The following is a 22126-nucleotide window of genomic DNA, read 5'->3' as shown; positions in this document are numbered from 1 at the left end:
TAAGCTTAGTGACTACCTGGTTTTATTTGTAATAGAATATATATATATGTACGTATGTACGTACGTATGTACGTATGACAGGAGCAATGTGTATGTCAACAGATAACCATAAGTGTGGAAGTTTACTAGTGAAAAAAAATTAATATATCAGCAAAAGAAATCAGTGAATATCCAATGCTAGCCTCTGCTAGCAACAGTTGGCCCCCCCCTCTCTATACCTGTACTGAGCAACATGATAAAGTACTAACAAGCCCAGTCTAAATGTGACACCAAGCACTACACTGCTGTTGTCACTGATTACACTATACATGAGACATATTGTTGCACATGAATGTGTGCAGATGCGGCAACTGTCGTGGTTGGCCCGTGGAAGAGGTTAGATGTCTGTGAGAATTCTATCAGAAAGGTTTTCTTCTAGTATGAGAGGGAAGCTGATCGATATGACCATGTAGTCTGCTTCATCCACTACAACCGTAACGGTAGAGCTAAGGCTAGGGAGTAGCTGCATCATAGTGAAGATCTACTATTAGGATTATACACTATTATAGATATTTCCATAAACTAAGGATTTCAGGCTAGTAATTCGACCTGCTTACATTCCGTTATTCCGGCCTCCATCTTATTGGGAGCATAAAAGAGTCTTGGCACATTCTGTTCACCAATGGTTTCCCAATCACACACAATATCCTTTTGGTTTTGTATTATTACCATCCACAATTTGTCATCGGGGCATCCGTTATGCCGACTGGCTACATACATGGCTCTGTCAGTTAGTTCTCTAGCGCTATAAGAGATAAGGTTACTCCTGATTAGCCCTCTACTGACTGCAGTAAAGAGGCAGAGAAGGAGAAGTCCGAGGCACATGCTGTGGCTATTTGAATATTTTACGTACAATCGATGTAAGTGTAGTTTACATCTGCTTGTTGTGCTAGAGCGAGGGGATTTTATTAAACCTGCAGGTTACATTCTATTTGTGGGACTTGTTGTGACTCCCACTAATAGAATGGGAGTAGTCATGACTCCCATTTTTTTTATTAAAATTTTTTGACTTATTGTTAGGATTTGCCTATTAATGTAAAGTCTAATGTTGGGCTTATAACAAAAAAAATTTGCAAAGTTTCAGATCAACTCAATATACTTCACATTGCAGTTCTGTTCAATTCCATTTCTCAGTAGGCAAGCTTCATAGCATTGAGTAGCGAATAAGTTTTTGCATTTCTTTTCAAAACCTTTTTGACGACAGCCTAATAAGAAAAATATTTCTTACTATCTATTTTAAAATATAAAATAGCATAAGCTAGCTACAGCTGGTCCATCTACATTAAAGCATCAAGAGCTCAACAGTGAAATGAAATGACTTGATACGAATACTCACTAATCCTTGTACCACCATCCTATATACAAAGGGGGATTAGCCGGGCTCAAGTCCGTCCAGGTTGTTTCTAGCAGAAATGCATCGTGAAACCAGCTTTCAATGTTGGAGCCTCGGCCATTAAATATAAGTTGATGGACTTCTCTACCATCTTTGTAGAGACTCACCTTGACCTAGCGTTGATTATAGAGTAGGCTACATAATACAGCGCAAACAAAATGTAAACAAGAAACAGCATGGCTACTAGTTAAACAAGCTATTGGCTCCGGCCTTACTAAAAATGTGGAGTTACTGGCACACTTCTTATCTGTAAAAGCTATTCTGGATAGCGAACTAGCTATTACCAAGAGAAAGCAACTCCTGATAAAATTACTATAGTCGGTTACATCATGCTGCTCAGATTAATACGGACATATCATAAGTATTCCTGACGGTAGTATATCAAGGTCATCATCAATTCAACAAATTAGCTTAAAATTTATTTTTCAAATATTATGTAGGTTGAAGAAATTGTTGGTTGCGCGTGTATGACAGTGTTTATATTTCAATGTTAATAGTGTGGCGGCAGTTCGACTGGCTCAGGGCTGAGACGAGCTAGCTCATAGAGATTACCGAGATGACTCAAGGAGATTAGCCTGACCCATCTGAAATGATCAAGAGCAACGAAGAGACCAACCACTGGCTCAGCTGGAAGTATAGCCCTTGGTAGGGCTGCTTGGTCAGTCACCGACTCAGCCTCTGCGATCGAGGGGGCAAGATTACTTCCTCAGATATGTCTGAAAGGAGTAGAGATAAGCCAAGACTGCCAAGCACCTGGCAGTCCCGCATCGCAGTTGATGCTGTTCAGAGTATGTTTATTGCATACTCTGAACTATATATAGGCCTATATTTGGGAAATATCTATTCTGCTATTGTACTCAAGTGGTTTGGGTTTGGTTTCTTGTGGAGTGGTGAAGTGATGCAGCGAGTTCCTTTACAGCGAGTACCATCTTTGTCAATGCTGAATAGTAAATCTATTTGCAGATCCGTAGCCGTAGAATGCTTATCTTATTTGAAAGTAGAGATGGTAATAGAGATATATATATACAGCTGTAACTTGCTGTAACTTATTGTAACTTACTGTAACTTATTGTAACTTATTGTAACTTATTGTAGCTTATTGTAACTTATTGTAACTTATTGTAACTTATTGTAACTTATTGTAACTTATTGTAACTTATTGTAACTTACTGTAACTTGCTGTAACTTATTGTAACTTACTGTAACTTATTGTAACTTACTGTAACTTGCTGTAACTTATTGTAACTTATTGTAACTTATTGTAACCTATTGTAACTTATTGTAACTTATTGTAACTTATTGTAACTTATTGTAACTTATTGTAACTTATTGTAACTTACTGTAACTTGCTGTAACTTATTGTAACTTATTGTAACTTACTGTAACTTGCTGTAACTTATTGTAACTTACTGTAACTTATTGTAACTTATTGTAACTTATTGTAACTTATTGTAACTTATTGTAACTTATTGTAACTTATTGTAACTTATTGTAACTTATTGTAACTTACTGTAACTTGCTGTAACTTATTGTAACTTACTGTAACTTATTGTAACTTACTGTAACTTATTGTAACTTATTGTAACTTATTGTAACTTATTGTAACTTACTGTAACTTATTGTAACTTATTGTAACTTGCTGTAACTTGCTGTAACTTATTGTAACTTATTGTAACTTACTGTAACTTATTGTAACTTACTGTAACTTGCTGTAACTTATTGTAACTTACTGTAACTTATTGTAACTTATTGTAACTTATTGTAACTTATTGTAACTTATTGTAACTTGTTGTAACTTATTGTAACTTATTGTAACTTATTGTAACTTATTGTAACTTACTGTAACTTGCTGTAACTTATTGTAACTTGCTGTAACTTATTGTAACTTACTGTAACTTATTGTAACTTATTGTAACTTATTGTAACTTATTGTAACTTATTGTAACTTGCTGTAACTTGCTGTAACTTATTGTAACTTATTGTAACTTATTGTAACTTATTGTAACTTACTGTAACTTGCTGTAACTTGCTGTAACTTATTGTAACTTACTGTAACTTGCTGTAACTTATTGTAACGTACTGTAACTTAGATTAGTTGAAGTGTAGGCTAACTTATCTTACATTTTTTTATATTTTTAACATTTCGTCTATTTTTACTCGTCAGTACATTTGAATTTATTCAATTACAATGCTTCGAGCAACTTCCAATGTTAAATGTTTGAGACAAAACTTTGCTAAATTTTACACTGCATGTTCAGAAATTCATGTGTTGAGTTCAGGTTGAGACAGCCATGCCAACCTTGTTGGGCTGGCTGACATGCCAACCTTATTGGGCCTGCAGACATGCCAAGGTTGTTAGACTAGCAGACATGGCCACTTTGTTGGGCCTGCAGACATGCCAACCTTGTTGGGCTGGCTGACATTCCAGCCTTGTTGGGCGTGCAGACATGTCAATTTTGTTAGACCAGCAGAAATGCCAATATGCATGCCAATAAATAGACATGCCAAATCTGTAAGGAAAACAGACATTCCATCTTTGTTGGGCAGGCAAACATGCTCATCTTGTTGGTCAGGCAGACATGCCAACCTTGTTGGTCAGGTAGACATGCTAACTTTGTTAAACTAGCAGACATGCCAACTTGGTTAAACTAGCAGACATGACAACCTTGTTGGGCCTGCGAACATGCCAGCATCAACTGGGTTGGGTTGTCCCAACCGGGCATCAGTTGGGTTGTCTGACATGCCAATCTTGTTTGACCAGACGACATGCTGACCTGGTTAGGTTAACATACATGCCAACAGATAGATATGCCAAATCTGTTAGGAAAACAACAGATTTCCTTCTTGCTGGGCAGGCAGACATGCCAACCTTGGTAGGCATACAGACACGCTTACCTTGTCAACATTGAGATCGTTCCAGTATCTGCATAGCTGGCTCTTCAGTATAGTCCAGGATGAACTAGATGCGAGTTCGTCACCGTGTGCATGGAGCGAGCCATTTGTGAAATAGTCATTGTCAATCCATGGGCCAGTCACTTCATTGTTGTAGCCTGACTTTGTTAACTTGGGTCTTTTGTACATTGTCTTCCATCTGTTAGCTGCAACAGTTTTGTAAATTTTATGAATTTTTATCCAACTACTCATTTCTTTATTGAAATGAGTACCATGGCAGTCTAGTGTGCCATAAGAGACCATGGCAGTCTAGTATGCCATAAAGGACCATAGCAGTCTAGTGTGCCATAAGGGACCATAGCAGTCTAGTGTGCCATAAGGGACCATATCAGTCTAGTGTGCCATAAGGGACCATGGCAGTCTAGTGTACCATAAGGGACCATGGCAGTCTAGTGTGCCATAAGGGACCATGGCAGTCTATTGTGCCATAAAGGACCATGGCAGTCTAGTGTGCCATAAGGGACCATGGCAGTCTAGTGTGCCATAAGGGACCATGGCAATCTATTGTGCCATAAGGGACCATGGCAGTCTAGTGTGCCATAAGGGACCATGGCAGTCTAGTGTGCCATAAGGGACCATGGCGGTCTAGTGTGCCATAAGGGACCATGGCAGTCTACTGTGCCATAAGGGACCATGGCAGTCTAGTGTGCCATAAGGGACCATGGCAGTCTAGTGTGCCATAAGGGACCATGGCGGTCTAGTGTGCCATAAGGGACCATGGCAGTCTAGTGTGCCATAAGGGACCATGGCAGTCTATTGTGCCATAAGGGACCATGGCAGTCTAGTGTGCCATAAGGGACCATGGCAGTCTAGTGTGCCATAAGGGACCATGGCAATCTATTGTGCCATAAGGGACCATGGCAGTCTAGTGTGCCATAAGGGACCATGGCAGTCTAGTGTGCTATAAGGGACCATGGCAGTCTAGTGTGCCATAATGGAACATATCAGTCTATTGTGCCATAAGGGACCATGGCAGTCTAGTGTGCCATAAGGAATCATAGCAGTCTAGTGTGCTATAAGGGACCATAGCAGTCTAGTGTGCCATAATGGAACATATCAGTCTATTGTGCCATAAGGGACCATGGCAGTCTAGTGTACCATAAGGGACCATGGCAGTCTATTGTGCCATAAGGGACCATGGCAGTCTAGTGTGCCATAAGGGACCATGGCAGTCTAGTGTGCCATAAGGGACCATGGCAGTCTAGTGTGCCATAAGGGACCATGGCAGTCTAGTGTGCCATAAGGGACCATGGCAGTCTAGTGTGCCATAAGGGACCATGGCAGTCTATTGTGCCATAAGGGACCATGGCAGTCTAGTGTGCCATAATGGAACATATCAGTCTATTGTGCCATAAGGGATCATGGCAGTCTAGTGTGCCATAAGGGACCATAGCAGTCCAGTGTGCCATAAGGGACCATAGCAGTCTAGTGTGCCATAAAGGACCATGGCAGTCTAGTGTGCCATAAGGGACCATAGCAGTCTAGTGTGCCATAAGGGACCATAGCAGTCTAATGTGCCATAAGGGACCATGGCAGTCTAGTGTGCCATAAGAGACCATAGCAATCTAGTGTGCCATAAGGGACCATAGCAGTCTAGTGTGCCATAAGGGACCATAGCAGTCTAGTGTGCCATAAGGGACCGTAGCAGTCTAGTGTGCCATAAGGGACCATGGCAGTCTAGTGTGCCATAAGGGACCATAGCAGTCTAGTGTGCCATAAGGGACCATAGCAGTCTAGTGTGCCATAAGGGGTGTCGGTAGAGTTTAGAGAATAAGTAGATAAATGCGCATAACTACTCTATAATGCTAGAAGGCAAATGAATAAGGTAAGTAGTAGTATACCAGGCTGTAAAACTGAATGTCATGAGTTCAAACCCCTTATGATGCAACCATTTCTCCTAGTCTCGAATCGTGGCTTTGCCAAGACAGACACGGTTCTTATTATAGTAAAAACTAAAACACTACCACTCCTGTGTGCTGTGAGAAATTTTCATGTGTAATAACTATGTGTACAATTATTCCATGATGTAGCAAGGTGACCGAAGAGTGTATTGGTTAGTCCACCAATTCAAATGTATGATTTAAATTATCATGTGATGCATTTTTTCCTAACACTCCAAGTGTGGCTTCGTAAGAACAAACAGACAGACACAGCTTCTATTATAGTAAAGGTTTTTGATAACCCATTCAGCTGTTAGTAGCCAGCATTAGAATGAAAATCTCTCATCAAAGATCTACAGCAGATTTCTTGCTAATTAAACCTTTTTATAAAAGTTTGAGTCCTTATTTTTGGTTCACTGGTTACGGCATCAACTCATGAACAGCATGTCATTGGTTACGGCATCAACTCATGATCAGTATGTTATTGATTATAGCATCAACTCATGATCAGTATGTCACTGGTTATGGTACCAACTCATGATCAGTATGTCACTGGTTATGGCATCAACTCATGATCAGTATGTCACTGGTTACGGCACCAACTCATGTTCAGTATGTCACTGGTTATGGTATCAACTCATGATCAGTATGTCATTGGTTTGGTCACACTATGGTCAACGGTTGGGAACCATTAGTGGTGTTAGTAAGGGCATTCAATGACAATCACTGCTGTTCTCCCATCAATTCAAAGTACTGTATGTAAGCATTGCTTACAAGAAAAAATCTGTTTTCTCGCAGATGATTAGCAAGCATCAAATTTTCAAGTAGTTTGGATAACTCGTTATCCTAATCTAAAGTTACTATCAAATTATTAGGAAAACTCATTATTCTAATCTAAAGCTATTATTAAATTATTTGGATAACTCGTATCCTAATCCAAAGTTACTATCAAATTATTAGGAAAACTCGTTATTCTAATCTAAAGCTATTATTAAATTATTAGGATAACTCGTATCCTAATCCAAAGTTATTATCAAGTTATTAGGAAAACTCGTTATTCTAATCTAAAGCTATTATTAGGATAACTTGTTATCCTAATCTAAAGCTATGATTAAGTTATTAGTTTAACAATTTATCTTAATAACTTAATAATATACACCAACTGCGAAGTCCGATCTATGTAAATATGCTGTGATACTTCAATAGTCACATCACCTATACTTGGTAAGCAAATGGTAATTTTATCTGAAAATTTAATAAAAACATTACAAGAGAGGGGTGACCACGATTTACTCTGCCCATAGGGTGTGTTTGTTAAGGTTTTTTTATAGGATGGGATCATATTTCTTTTACAAATGTAGCTTATGTCAATATTGAAAAGTCTTGTAAAGGGTTTGTCTAATGATCACTACTGTTTACAAGTCTTCATCAAGGACTGACAGAGCGCTATGTAGTGTGCATGATTAGTACAGCAGATTTCTCCTATAACGTAAACTTCACTTAACGTAAAGAATTTATGTAAAGACTTTGCTTCGTATTACGTAAAGCCTCAAGCTAGTCCAGGTTTTTAGATTCGATTTAATAATGAGAGTACCATTGTTCGGTTTAAAAATATTATTTTCTCTTTTGCCGCACTTGGAAAAGAAAACATCATATAAGGTTATCTCTATTATATATACTAGTCTAGTGTACATAAATACTAGTATCCTCTCAGTCTAGTGTACATAAATACTAGTATCCTCTCAGTCTAGTGTGCTGTGAGAGATGGTTAGGAGTGCTGATAAAGCAAAGAGAATAAGTAGCTGCACAATTATTCAGGAATACTCAAAGGTGGTCGAACAGCTCAGGTGTTAGAGTATCAGTCTAACAACCTGAATGTTAAGAGTTGTAGTCTCGTGAAAAGCTATCGTTTATCCTAACCTCAAACCCTGGCCTTGGAAAAATGAACAAACATGCAGGAACCGCTCTTACGATGGTAAATACATATATTTGTTTTTAGTATATTATACACATATGCAAAATCTTTCATGTTTTTCTTTCCATTTATGACCTTGCTTTCTAGAAAAAAGGGAAATAATCATTTTAAATTGACATTGAAGGTTCGGGATTGCCTGAATTTAATGTAAAATTGCCGTAATCATGAACTCCATAATCAAAAAGCCATAAGAAAAAAAAAAGAAAACTCGTCGATACGAACCAATAATGTCACAGTTACTCTACACAACCAATAATACCACAGTTACTGTACCCAACCAATAATACCACAGTTACTGTATACAACCAATAATATCACAGTTACTGTACACAACCAATAATACCACAGTTACTGTACACAACCAATAATATCACAGTTACTGGACACAACCAATAATACCACAGTTACTGTACACAACCAATAATACCACAGTTACTGTACACAACCAATAATACCACAGTTACTGTACACAACCAATAATATCACAGTTACTGTACACAACCAATAATACCACAGTTACTGTACACAACCAATAATACCACAGTTACTGTACACAACCAATAATACCACAGTTACTGTACACAACCAATAATACCACAGTTACTGTACACAACCAATAATACAACAGTTACTGGACACAACCAATAATACCACAGTTACTGGACACAACCAATAATACCACAGTTACTGTACACACCCAATAATACCACAGTTATTGTACAGTCATTAAAATAAGTAGTTATGTTTAGTTTTTTTTGAAGTGCCAAAGGGGTGAATCTGGGAAGATTATGTATTTTACTGTTCCTATAATGTAAAATCCCTGTAATGTAAATGTTCCCGGAATGGATTATATCTATTGTAAGAGCATCTACTGTAACAAAATTAGTACACTGCAGATATTGCAAAAATAGTATGTTAATTTAATAAACCAATTGCAAGATAAAAAGTCATTTTTATTTTTTGGAGACAGAAACAGTACGACCTTTACTGAACCACCGCAAAGGCTTACATGCAGTACATGGATTACAGTTTACATACATTTTACAGTTCGTACAGCTTAAACGTTTCCAGAACTGATTGTTCATGTTGTGGAGTTGTCTCCTTTACACTGTTCTATTGTGACTGCTACAGAGTATTTCTATTAGTCATTCTTGAATTAGAATTCTCTAGTATTTCTGTAGCATTATGTAATCCACCTAAGCACACTGAAAATTTGCTCTTCAAATGTTGCCTACTTAGTGAGTCAAGGTAATCATCTTTTGTATATTTTACCTGTCCTGTACTTGAAGCATGTAATTGCACCATCAACTTCTTCTGCTAATGTCCAGGTAGAATAGAAATCAGCTGAGCTTATGGTGCACGGCCCTCCCATAGAGTTGTAGCTGCCGTATAAAACCAACCAAAGTTACTTATAGTTTGAGAATTATTCTACAACACGCTATAAAGTTCACAGATTCAACATTGTGTCTTTAGATAAAGTATTTCAAGCATAATTATCTGACACTTATTGATACATATCTGATATACACGTATATATCTGATATAAACGTATATATCTGATATAAACGTATATATCTGATATACACGTATCTATCTGATATATATATATGTGTAAACCTACACAGATATTGCTGTATATCTCCTGCTCCCCTTCTCCTTTTATCTATAGGCTATTTAACAACACTCTTACTAAAACAGTATGATTATGTGACTCAGAATATTTGACTTTGGATAAAACAGACAGACAGACATATTTTTAAATGTTAAAGCTGCAAAACCATTATAAAGAACATCCTCAAGGTTGGAATTGTCTCCCTCCAAACGATAATGTGTCAGTGAAAGTTATTTGACATTAATCTAAATATATAAATCTCAAAGTTTGCTAGTCTTTTGTTTGTTGGTCTGTTGTCCCTGTGTCCTCCAGTCATAGCAAGTAAAATCTAGCGATGAAAAGTCCACTTTGCAGAAGATTTGATCTTGGAACCCCGGGCTTGCAGACCAGCAATCTAAACCACTACACTACGATGTCCAACTAACCGTGATGATGAATGATTGTGATGACATTCACTACATCAGTTAAACTACTCACTCTGAAAAGGCTTAAGGTTATTAACTAGCACGACTGATAATTACACGTAACGACTATTAAACTGGCTTCAAACAGGGTTATTATTTTAGTAAAGATTTAAACTACTAGCATACCAGGTGAGCTACTCAAATTCATTAGGTTATTATTCTATCACCCGTGCAACGCCCGCCATTTGTCTATTAGAACTTAGATACACTAACTTGTGAAAGATTATTAGCTGTCACAGGTTTAATTTCTGTTAACAGCTAACATTTTAACTGTTAGTAGTTAACCTTTTAGCTGTGAACAATTGATTGTTACCTGTTAACATGTAACTCTTAACTTTTTAACTCTTAACAGTTAACTGCTAACTTTTAACTGTTAACAGCCAACTTTTCAATTATTAATAGGTAACTGTTAACAATTAAAGCAGCACAATGCATATAGATTGCACAGTTGATCTCTACAATCTAAATGTTGTGCAGTTTTCTAAAACCACACAAAGTATAAATTGATATTCACACAGAACATTCTAGAAACTTTATCTTGCAGGACAGCCAACACATTTGGTTACTACTGAGTGTGGTGAAGACATGTGCTCTGAATGTACTGACATCAGAACCTTATCTGCTAGTAGGTGAGCAGACTGACTATGTATGTATGTGTATGCATGTTTACTAACTGTGGCCTGTCATATTTAGTTCATTAAACAATAGACATAGACATTCATAGACAATAGACATAGACATTCATAGACAATCATGAATTCAGACGTGAAAGAATAGACTTCCTACCTGTAAAAACTGCAGTTTTCTCCATAAGCCTTGATACAAGCTTTATAGCATTGCAAATAGCCAGAGGTGTTTGACATTAACTGGCTGTTTGGGGTGCCGATTATGCCCTCCTTTACATAAGCATTCATCAACGGTTTGAAAGCATCATCACCTCCGCAGTAGAGACTTCCTACTGCTAGAACTGTGAATAGAAAAATGAAATTGAGATGTTAATAAAGGAGTTAATTATATATGTTAACATAATAACAGATGTTAATATATATAATCTGATTCCTTATGCATCTCTTGGAGGTCTAGACATGACATAATGCTTAAAGAATTTTGAATGAGAAGTCGGATACCTCACTACCATTTGTTTAAATATGGAGCTTTCTTCTCTATCCTGTTTTTATTGGTATGTCACCAAAATGCTAATTACTCTATTGATGACCTACGAACGAATCCAGTAAAAGATTTTTACCGCAGAATGTTTTTGTTAAAAGGCAAGCAATTGATTACTAGATACTAAAAACATTTAATATTTACAAAGATTTTTGATTCACAACTTTCGATATGTTTGCTTCGACTGGCAATAGACTGCAACTCAGTTATTGTCTACTCTTGTCAATTATGGAACTCTTGTCAGTTATTGTCTACTCTTGTCAAGCAAGTAACAAGCTGTTGTATTTCCCTACAATAATGAGTGTCATGTGGTCAGAGCCCAACTATCTCCTACGAAATCCAAAAGCAGTCACATTCATACATAATATTATTGGATGAAATTATTGGAGCTCTAGCTCTGACCAAAGCACCTGCATTTAGTTGGTTGTTGAAGAGGAGCCACCGCTGAATGATAACTAATTGAAAAGATCTTCTCACGACTCTCTGAATACTTCTATGAAACTGATGGACAATTTATAACGCACTAAACATGAGGAATTTGCCTCTTTAGTCACAAAGCAACTTATAAGTTTGTCGTCTCAATATTTTACTCTTACAAGTTTACCTCAAAGCAGTTTAATTCAGCATCAAGTCATCAAGTCACTCATCTCTAAACTTGTTTATTCTCGTGTTGCTGCCTCTAACTCTATTTCTCGCTATTTACACTTGTATTTACATTTATGTATTTCTATGCATTTCATTTAATTCCGTTCAGCTCTCATTTTTACAGCTCTGCCTATATCTGGAACTTTGACAAATTCTGACTATACTTTCTATATCTGTTTCTGGCTGCCTGCAGTTACGGTCGCTACTTACACTTACATCTACCCTTTGTATGCCTCAGAAATATCTCTAAGATTAAATCAGTTGTAAACAGCTAAATATGTAATAGCTACAGTACATGCAGTGGCTGCAGCAAAATGCTGTTAGACCTTTCACCTCTCAGTATGTTCTGTCAGCATAACCTGCATTGGCTCAATTAATCCAATTGATAAAACAGCTAAATATCTGGAGATCAAGTTACAGTGACACAGTTCATGCGTTGACACCACAGTTTATGTTTCTTGAGTTTGTGTCTAACAAAATCTCCTACTAACAGAGGCAGACCAACTAACATAGTGGGTCAACAGCCAGATTGATGTGAGACAAGACCGTATTGAATGGCAGACAAAAGCAGGTAACAGCTTCCATGACAAGTCCAGTAGAGTTTATCCAGCATAAAAATTCGGATTTACATAAAACTACCCTTTGCAGGAAGGGAAACGATTAAAAGAACTATTTACTTTGTTCTTGTCCAGATGACTGAGGTGTCTCCTGTGGACTCCAATAAGAGCCATATGCTGATCCCTTGGTGAGACTCACGATAGATATTACCAGTGCTGATGCTGCCAGCAAAAACAGCAGAGTGAACCTCACACGATCTACAGTAAACACCCTGCTGGTGCGATTGAACCTGTCGTACATTCTCTTGCTGTTGTTCATGCCTATCTCTATGCTGTCTCTACCGTCCTCGTCTGGAAAGCTCTGAAACTGTGCATCCATTGCAGAACTGCTGCCTCTTTCTAACTGTCATACTACGATGCTGCCTGCTGCATATATTGATACTGGTTGACTGATCACAAGGTCTCAGGGTTAGGCAGCGGCAGGTGTCATGATGTGACTCCCTTTGCGCAACAGTCTTTATAGAAGATGGACATAGTTGGATGATTTCAGTCATCTAAATATTTTGATCTGTCGTGATGAGATAGTGATATAAAAACCAGATTCAATTTCAGATTAGGATAACCCGTTATCCTAATCTGAAGCAATTGTTGAGTTATTAGGATACCTTGTTATATTAATAACTTAATAATGTGCATCAACTGTTATGCGAGATCTATTTAAATGCCATAATACTACTAGATATCTAAATCACCTGCAATCACCTGCCCTGCAAGGGAGGGGTAATTTTATCTAAAAATGGAATAAAAACATCACTGGATAAGGCGTGGCAACAGTGGACTCTTTCCATTAGGTATGTCTAAAGGGCCTGTCTAAAGGGTATGTCTAACGAGTATTTTCTAAAGGGCATGTCTGAGTATGTCTAAAGGGTATGTTTAAAGAGCATGTTTATAGGATGTTTTTAGAGCAAACCTGTCGGACACATTTATAGTGTGTGGTTGTAGAGTTTTATAGAGCATGCATATACAGAGGCTGTTAACAAGGTATATTTACGAAGTGTGTCAATTGGCAACATCTCTGTAGTGTGTTTAAAAAAGTGTATATGACATGAAAATGTTTCCTAATATATAGATTAGTAGACCATTTTATAAATGTTGAAGGTAACCAGTCTACTGTATATTTTTTTCCTTTGTCGGCCATAAAAACATTAACGAATGACCTTTGCTTGAGACAAGTGAAGGTCGATGTCAAGGTTTTGTAATGCATGTATGAAAACCCTTAGATCGAATTGATAATCCTACCATTTTTTTGCTGTACCATTGTTGGCTGTCTCTATTTTTTGCTATTGGTCACTTTGCGGTGCGGCAACAGGACACACTCTTTGCTATACCAGCATTTCCTCTCTACTATGCCGGGTCTGCCACTGTTATTACAATAACAGATACAGAAATAATGCATCTACGGTCTAACGATGAAAAACTGCCAATACACAAAAACAAAAAATTCAATTCTGGATGTTTTGCACAATACATCTAAACAACCTATTGAAAGACCAATATGAATTGATGTTATGAAAATATTGTATAGCCCTCACTTGAAATTGTCATATCATAGAATGATATGGAACTCCTTATACAAAAAGAAGATAACTCTGCATTAAAGGTGTAAAAAGCAAACTATGGCAGAAGTACAGCGAAGAGGCGAAGTAGAAGAATACGTAGCCAACATTATATGTAGAGCATGGTATAAGTGATTCCACTCCCTACACGCAGGTCTAGTCTGAGCAAAGGAAATATGTTTGTGATTCACCTCCTTGCAGGATCTCAGGCTATAAACTTATTTCTAAATCAGAATGTGATTGATGATGTACTTCTAGACCATATCGCAGTTCTAAAAATAACTAAGTCAATGTTCGCTGATTTGAGCCAATCAGGAGTTATCGTAAAGTGACGAGCTCTTCAGCACTAGTCGGGTGAATGGCAACTGTCTGATCTAAGTCCTTTTTAGTAGCTCCCATCTTGACAGCGACAGCAAAACCTTGCATAGCCTCATCACAGCCGGGTCCCATCGTGTGTATGCCAAGAACCTGCAGGAAAAAATGAACAAAGCTCAGCAGAAAGTATCGATTCATATGAGTCTCTCTGCCGTCACATGGAGAGGCTTTTAAAAAAGGAAACAGCCGGTGATTTGACAAGAATAACAAGCAAGGGTTGGTATAGGAAAAGCAAGAAATGAGAAACACTGATTAATGCATACAGACATGCACAATCAATTCACTACTAATACTAGCTATATAACTGCCAGGCTACACCTGAAGCAGCAATCACTCAGATGGACCTTCTCATCAGGTAGAAGACAGACGAGTTTAGAAAGAGCCTTGACCTTCCGCTGGGTAACCGCATGATACATGGGGTTGAAAACACTTGTGTAGAGCTTTATTCTGTCAGCACCGTATTTAGCCCTTGCCTCAGCTGTATAACAGAAGTATACAGCAAAGTAACATATGAGTAGATCATCTTCTATAATAACATATGAGTAGATCATCTTCAATAGTAACATATGAGTAGATCATCTTCTATAGTAACATATGAGTAGATCATCTTCTATAGTAACATATGATTAGATCATCTTCTATAGTAACATATGAGTAGATCACCTTCTATAGTAACATGAGTAGATCATCTTCTATAATAACATATGAGTAGATCATCTTCTATAGTAACATATGAGTAGATCATCTTCTATAGTAACATATGAGTAGATCATTTTCTATAGTAACATATGAGTAGATCATCTTCTATAGCAACATATGAGTAGATCATCTTCTATAGTAACATATGATTAGATCATCTTCTATAGTAACATATGAATAGATAGCCTTCTATAGTAACATGAGTAGATCATCTTCTATAATAACATATGATTAGATCATCTTCTATAGTAACGTATGAGTAGATCATCTTCTATAGTAACATATGATTAGATCATCTTCTATAGTAACATATGAGTAGATCATCTTCTATAGTAACATATGAGTAGATCATCTTCAATAGTAACATATGAGTAGATCATCTTCTATAGTAACATATGAGTAGATCATCTTCTATAGTAACATATGAGTAGATCACCTTCTATAGTAACATATGAGTAGATCATCTTCTATAGTAACATATGAGTAGATCATCTTCTATAGTAACATATGGGTAGATCATCTTCTATAGTAACATATGAGTAGATCATCTCTTATAGTAACATATGTTGCTATAGAAGACAATCTACTTTATTTCGTTGAATAGGATACCCGCATGTTTGTGATTCCGACGTATTCAGCATACCGACTGCCAAATTTGAATTTCGAGAGACACTTTTGTTCATGCAGTATGGCGAGAAAAAATTGCTGTAACAGGGGGGGACAAAACATCGTAAGGCAAACTTCATTAACCGTAAAACAGGGACACCATAATCAGGAGGTACACTGTACTTACAATTCTTGCACAGACTCACCAAGAATGATGGCTAAATGCTAGAGTGTAGATTTGAGAGAGTCTTTGTACAATGTGTGCTAACAAAAAGCATAACTAACTTCTGCAAGTCATTGTTTATACTCTACCAAAAAACACATGCCAACCTTTGAGAAACACTGTAGTAGGCTATGAGCATTTAGTATGATCAAGAGAAAACAACTACATAAATTCATGACAATGATACAGCACATGACAATTAATGCGCAACTGGTAAGAGCGTACTGTCCAGCATGAACAGGTGTCAACTACTCGAATAACAAACAGTTCTATCATCTTGACCTGTGTCGGCAATGCTGCCTGAGAGAAATGGAACACGACAGGAGGGCACGTCTTAGAGACCAGCCTCATAGCATATAACAGTAGTATAATTTAGACATATAATATAGAATATTAACATACCTTCAGTGAGGCCAACTGTACCAACCAACGGGTGACTGAAGACAACAGTAGCAATATTATCATAGGATAATTTCAGATCTGACTCGTTGTTAAATAGCCTGTGAGACAGTCTGCGGCCAGCCGCAATGGCAACTGTAAATAGACACACGAGAATAGAAACTGCAAGCAAGGCTGTCAATAAATGCTCACTGAATCAGGCATCAATAAAATGAGCAGATGTGCCCTTTATGAAACAGTAAGATTGCGTTTCTATATAGTAATAACACACCTGGAGTGAGAAGGGCTTTACCAATGACATCTCCAACAGCGTAGATTCCTGAGATGTTGGTGTTCTGGTAGTCATCAACTATAACATGACCCCTGCTGTCCATCGCTACTCCCTGTATATAAATGTTTGTATCTAGTGAAGGCAAGTAATATTGACAAGTTTCTAAAGTCCAGCTCACCCGTCATCAAATGTCACGCGCAAAACTCACAGTTTTGTCAAGGCCGAGGTATTTGGTGTTCGGCTCACGACCAACAGCATATATCACGCAGTCAACATTGTCAATAACGCCCTTGCTTGTGCTGAGAGTCAACAGACCACTTGACTCCTTTGCTATTTCTGATACCTGCAACATAGCTACTAGTTGTTTACAAGCGTTACAATACTTTGCAACAGCATATAAATATCACCTGCTAAAGAGTGTCTTATCTAAATAACACCTGCTAGAGAAAGTCTTGTCTGAATAACACCTGCTAGAGGAAGTCTTGTCTGAATAACATTTGCTAGAGAAAGTCTTGTCTAAATAGCACCTGCAAGAAGGAGGCATATCTGAGTATGTGTGTGCAGGTAGAAACGAGTGACATACCTGAGTCTGTCTACAAGTAGAAATGAGTTACATAGTGACATACCTGAGTCTGTGTATGCAGGTGAATGCCAGCTGATACCATCTCCTGGGTTAACAATTGTGAGACTGTCTCATCAAATGTGCGAAGGACCTGGTCTTTCCTGATGAGGGCATGGGTCTCACTACCCAATGCATTCAGTATACCCGCTAGCTCCACAGCAATATAACCAGCACCTATTACGACTGCCTTCCTGAACAAAACAATTGACAAAATACCAGAACAAATTCTAAAGTAAATAGTGGAAACAAGACAGAGGTGTTAGCGCCATTATAAAGAATTATTCCTCAATTGCCTGCTCCGTGATGCTAGCAGCAGGCAAACAAGACATAAAATACCGGACACAACTACGAGCTTGCATTGAAATAAACATACAGCTGACGGAGACCACGCCAGACTCATCAGTGGGCTAAAACATACAAGTGGTAAAGGCAAGAATCTGTGAGGCACTAAATCACACGCTTAAATGAATGCAACTTGGGAACAGGGGCTTACTTTGGCAAGTTTTCGAGCTCGAAGAATCCATCGCTAGTGATCGCATGCTCAGCGCCAGGAATATTAGGAATGGTAGGATGACCTCCAACAGCGATGAGAATGTGATCAGCCGTGTACTTCTCCCCATTCACCTCTACTAGTTTCTCATCTATAAACCTTGCTTCTCCCCGTATTGCCTCAACCTTTGACTGCAAATATGAGCTACATACACTCGGACTGTAAGCAAGAGAAGAGAGCGGCGAGGAGCTGCACAGACCAAACAAGCTACGCAATCGGAGATTGTTTGCAGAAAAACACAAAACTCACAGTAAACAAGACAACAATAGTGCGCAGGTGTGACATGGAGTTGTTTCAACAATATCTACATTAGCCCACGTTTTTGTTTGCAGAAGCCATAGACAATTGGGAGAGTAGCTCTACATTAGCCTAAGGTTTTATTTGCTGGGGCAATGAACAATTGAGAGAGTAGGTTAGACTACCCATACTGACACTTATAAAAGCCAGAATTCCTAGTAACTACACTATTGTCTATTACCACAAACTTCACATGTGTAATAGACACAATACTATCATGGACTGGGCAGTGCTGTCTGAACCTGAATAGCTACCCATAAATTTCAAGTACAAATCAGAACCTCATCGAAGAGAGGTAGGGAACAATAGTACCTGAGCAATTTTAACTAAAACAAAAAACCTGATTGATGAGATGTAGAATGAGCTGGGGGCCGGCACATTCCTGATGAATCACTCGACAGGCAAATAGCATATACACCTAACTAATAGATGGACATTGATTGGACCACCACTTCAGAGCAGTTGAGCATGGGCATAGCAAGACCGCATTTCACACAACATGAACCCAGCTTCAGACACGCCTTCCAATTAAAACTATAAAGCAGGGGTAGGGAACCTATGGCTCTCGCGCCATGTACATATACATAAAATATACATATGGCTCTCCTTGAATTAAATTATGAAACATGTGGGTTTTTGGCTCTCTCAGTCAAAAAGGTTCTTGACCCCTGCTATAAAGGTTAACAATAACTTTATGTCCTTCAACAAACATGCTGGGTGGTTTGTACAGCCTTCTCTAACTGGATGGCAAATAGATCAAACCATTATTAATGCTCATCGTTCTAGACTGACACAGGCAGCTTGAAGTTATAATTACAAGCAGCCAACTGCCAGCATTTTGTTGCTGAATACATCGTCCTGCAAATACTAACAGCTCAAAGAAGCGGAGTAAAAAATGTCGAACCTTAATACAGCTGCGAGATGCGAACCACAGCAAAAACTGCTGGTGTCACAAGTTGACAACTTCTGACAGTTTGACAAATCTGTCAGAAAGACAAATACCTCTGCAGTCTAAATACAACAGTAAAACCTACAAGTTTTTAAGTTAGTTTAGTAAACAGGTGACAAACCTGTCTAAAATGTCTCATGGATTACCTTATCCAGGTTGTTGCCATATATTCCATTCAACCTTTTCACATACGCATCCCTTGCTTTCTTGATAACGCTAAAACATTGTAAACAGGCTGGTTTGGTTGGCACTAAACAGCTAAGGAAAAGAAAGATATTTTTGAGATAGGAAAGACAACTGCCTATTGTTGAAGGTTGACTTGCAACGAAATTCACATTACAGTTATTTGATATGAAAAGATTCACCATGTCTTACTCTGTTGTGTTGTAGGTGCAAAATATATAGGAATGTGATTACAAGCTCTTAAATGTTAAAAAACGAACAGTTGATCGCAGCCACACAAGACCGCCGTAGTTTGGATTCTCTTTTCAAAACGGTTCAAATGTCACGTAGTTGTAGGAGATGGTTTCTGTTCACACTTTCATGCAACCTCATTCGTCGAAATATTTTCACAAATATACTTCCCGCATTCAATAAAACCATGTCTATTGTTGTTATACGTGTATTTTATCGTCATTGTAATGCTGTCACTTTTAGCAGTGATATCTTATAACCTACCGTAAAAATTTATTTACTTTTTTAACCTTACCTCGAAGGAGTACATATCATTGTCTGATAATCAAGACAAGCCTGTTGGTCACCTGTGATAATCGAAAAGTGCTGCAAAAATTATTTGCGAAGTATTGGGTCACATGATCAGATTACGACTTGACGATTAGATCAAGCCGAAATAAAACTGTAAAGTAACGAGCATCTATATTTGATACGGGGTCTTCGGTAAAACCCGAAGTGTTTGTCATTAATTAGTGCAACAATAAGTTTTATATAGAGCTTTTTATTGGCCTTTCAATTCACGTGAGAACATCACGTGACAAGACAATAACCAAACTGTCATGACTACGTCAGAGAAATAAACAGATTCCAATCTATGGCGGCTTTTCGTTTTTGAGCTTTTAAGAGCTTGTAATCACATTTCCACATATTTGGCACTTACAACACAACAGAGTAAAACCTGGTGAATTTTTTGATACCAAATAACTGTAATGTGAATTTTGTTGCAAGTCAACCTCTAAGTATTCTCAATCCTTGAAGGTAAATCATGTCTGCCCAAGGAGTGAGAGCCTGCTAAATACTAGACTAAATATTAGAGCAACAATTTGGATTACATCAGCGTTCAGTGGTTAGTGCACTGGCAAATAATCAGTAGGTCAGCGGTTCGAATCCCAGAACAACCATCGGTGGTGTTAGAAAGGGCATCCAGCCACAATTTCCCATGTGCCAAATTTCATGGGCAAATAGTCACAATATATTTTGTACCAGAATATACTATTTGTAGTGGCGACCCTCAAATGAGAAAAGGCAAAAGAAGAACTTGCGCCACATGCTGAATTCACAAAAGTAGAAACGTCTCTCAACATTGGAACATTATGATGACAAAGTTTTTGCTTTAACCAGAGAGCTTGCTGACCCTGGCTCTCATTTGGTCACAATAAGAAGGTGGTTTTAAACATCAGTAAATACTGAGAGGTCATCAACCCCCAATATATTTGTTCATTGTTAGTGACTAACAGTCACTTTAATTAATGGTTTTAGAATTCTTTATAATGCTCGAGTGAATGGCTTACTGTTTTGATTAGATTTGATTGACTTTATTGATAGGCTTGGCTACTGGTCACAAGTGTTGATTTTTAATCAAAAATATTTCAATTTTTTCCAACAAAATATTCAACTTTGGTCCACAAGTAGACAACTACTAACTCAAATTCGAGTATTTTAAGATTTCTTAAAACTTAACAGCACAACTGACCTAAGCTGTCCAAAGGGGAGCTAAATAATTCTCTAACATGTTCAATTTCGTGTAAAAATCATAGAAACTTGCCCTTTTCTGCCAAAAAATGTGTGCGTTACGCTAGAACCAGTAAGTTCTCGGTTGTAAAGCTAATTTTGCCATATGGCCAGAATATCCATACCAGACATTCACGTTAAAATCCGTTCTTACCTCCAGTCAAACATTTCCATACTGGTGCTGAACCCATAATCAGCATGATCGTGTAACTGCTCAGACAGCATAGCGGTGTTAAACATAACTTTTTTGGGAACACATCCTACGTTTACCTACAGAAGATACAAAAGCTCGTGATGATTTCGACATCTACTACACGCAGATATGATGCTTCTAATTAACAGTATTAAATTGACTTAAACACATAAACGAAACAGAGTATCAAACAAAAAACTTACACATGTGCCACCCAAAGCACCCCTTTCTATCACTGCACAGTTCACCCCAAACTCGGCAGCTCTTCTGACGCTAGCAATTCCGCCTGAACCTGCACCGAGAACTAAATAGTCATATTTGTGAACTGTGGGCGCCATTGTAGCTGCAGATAACGAAAATTTTCGGCTAAGCTGTGTGCAAAGCTTTTGAAAACGAAGTAGGGTATGTGTCATTGAAAGATGACAAATGACCCTCTCGACAATGACTTGCTAAACTCGTGATTTATTTGCATACAAAGCGTAACTTCTTCAATTGCCAGATTCCTTATTGTGAGAGTTGCTCTGGACTGAAAAGGAATTACGGTTAACGAGCGTAAACGACCAAGCTACATAAAATATACGGCTATAAGTAGCGATCGTAAACAACCCGTTTTTAAAAGCCGTTATGAATGCCGAGAAAAACTGAAACTTGTTTAATAGCTGATATATAAAAATTTA

At 37.9% G+C, this 22126-nt stretch overlaps 2 protein-coding genes across 2 annotated transcripts; both read right to left on the bottom strand.

The window, feature by feature from the left end:
- Positions 1–13208, bottom strand: LOC137401677 (uncharacterized). Its single transcript, XM_068088136.1, has 7 exons — positions 12805–13208; positions 11102–11282; positions 9512–9621; positions 4328–4530; positions 1376–1545; positions 597–784; positions 1–465 (listed from the first exon to the last, which is right to left on the bottom strand). The coding sequence occupies exons 1-7, from the start codon at positions 13061–13063 to the stop codon at positions 377–379; spliced, it is 1200 nt and encodes a 399-aa protein (XP_067944237.1). The 5' UTR covers positions 13064–13208; the 3' UTR covers positions 1–376.
- Positions 13209–14091: 883 nt separating this feature from the next.
- Positions 14092–21908, bottom strand: LOC137401378 (glutathione reductase, mitochondrial-like). The gene is made up of 10 exons (XM_068087695.1): positions 21653–21908; positions 21411–21526; positions 19438–19507; positions 17989–18176; positions 17500–17686; positions 17082–17216; positions 16874–16985; positions 16606–16737; positions 15020–15153; positions 14092–14768 (listed from the first exon to the last, which is right to left on the bottom strand). The coding sequence occupies exons 1-10, from the start codon at positions 21860–21862 to the stop codon at positions 14619–14621; spliced, it is 1434 nt and encodes a 477-aa protein (XP_067943796.1). The 5' UTR covers positions 21863–21908; the 3' UTR covers positions 14092–14618.
- Positions 21909–22126: the final 218 nt, after the last annotated feature.

The sequence above is a fragment of the Watersipora subatra genome, chromosome 8 (assembly GCF_963576615.1).
Source record: "Watersipora subatra chromosome 8, tzWatSuba1.1, whole genome shotgun sequence".
In the NCBI taxonomy this organism is placed as follows: domain Eukaryota; kingdom Metazoa; phylum Bryozoa; class Gymnolaemata; order Cheilostomatida; family Watersiporidae; genus Watersipora; species Watersipora subatra.
The sequence above is the reverse complement of the archived record's forward strand: the minus strand, read 5'-3'. Positions and strand labels throughout refer to the sequence as shown.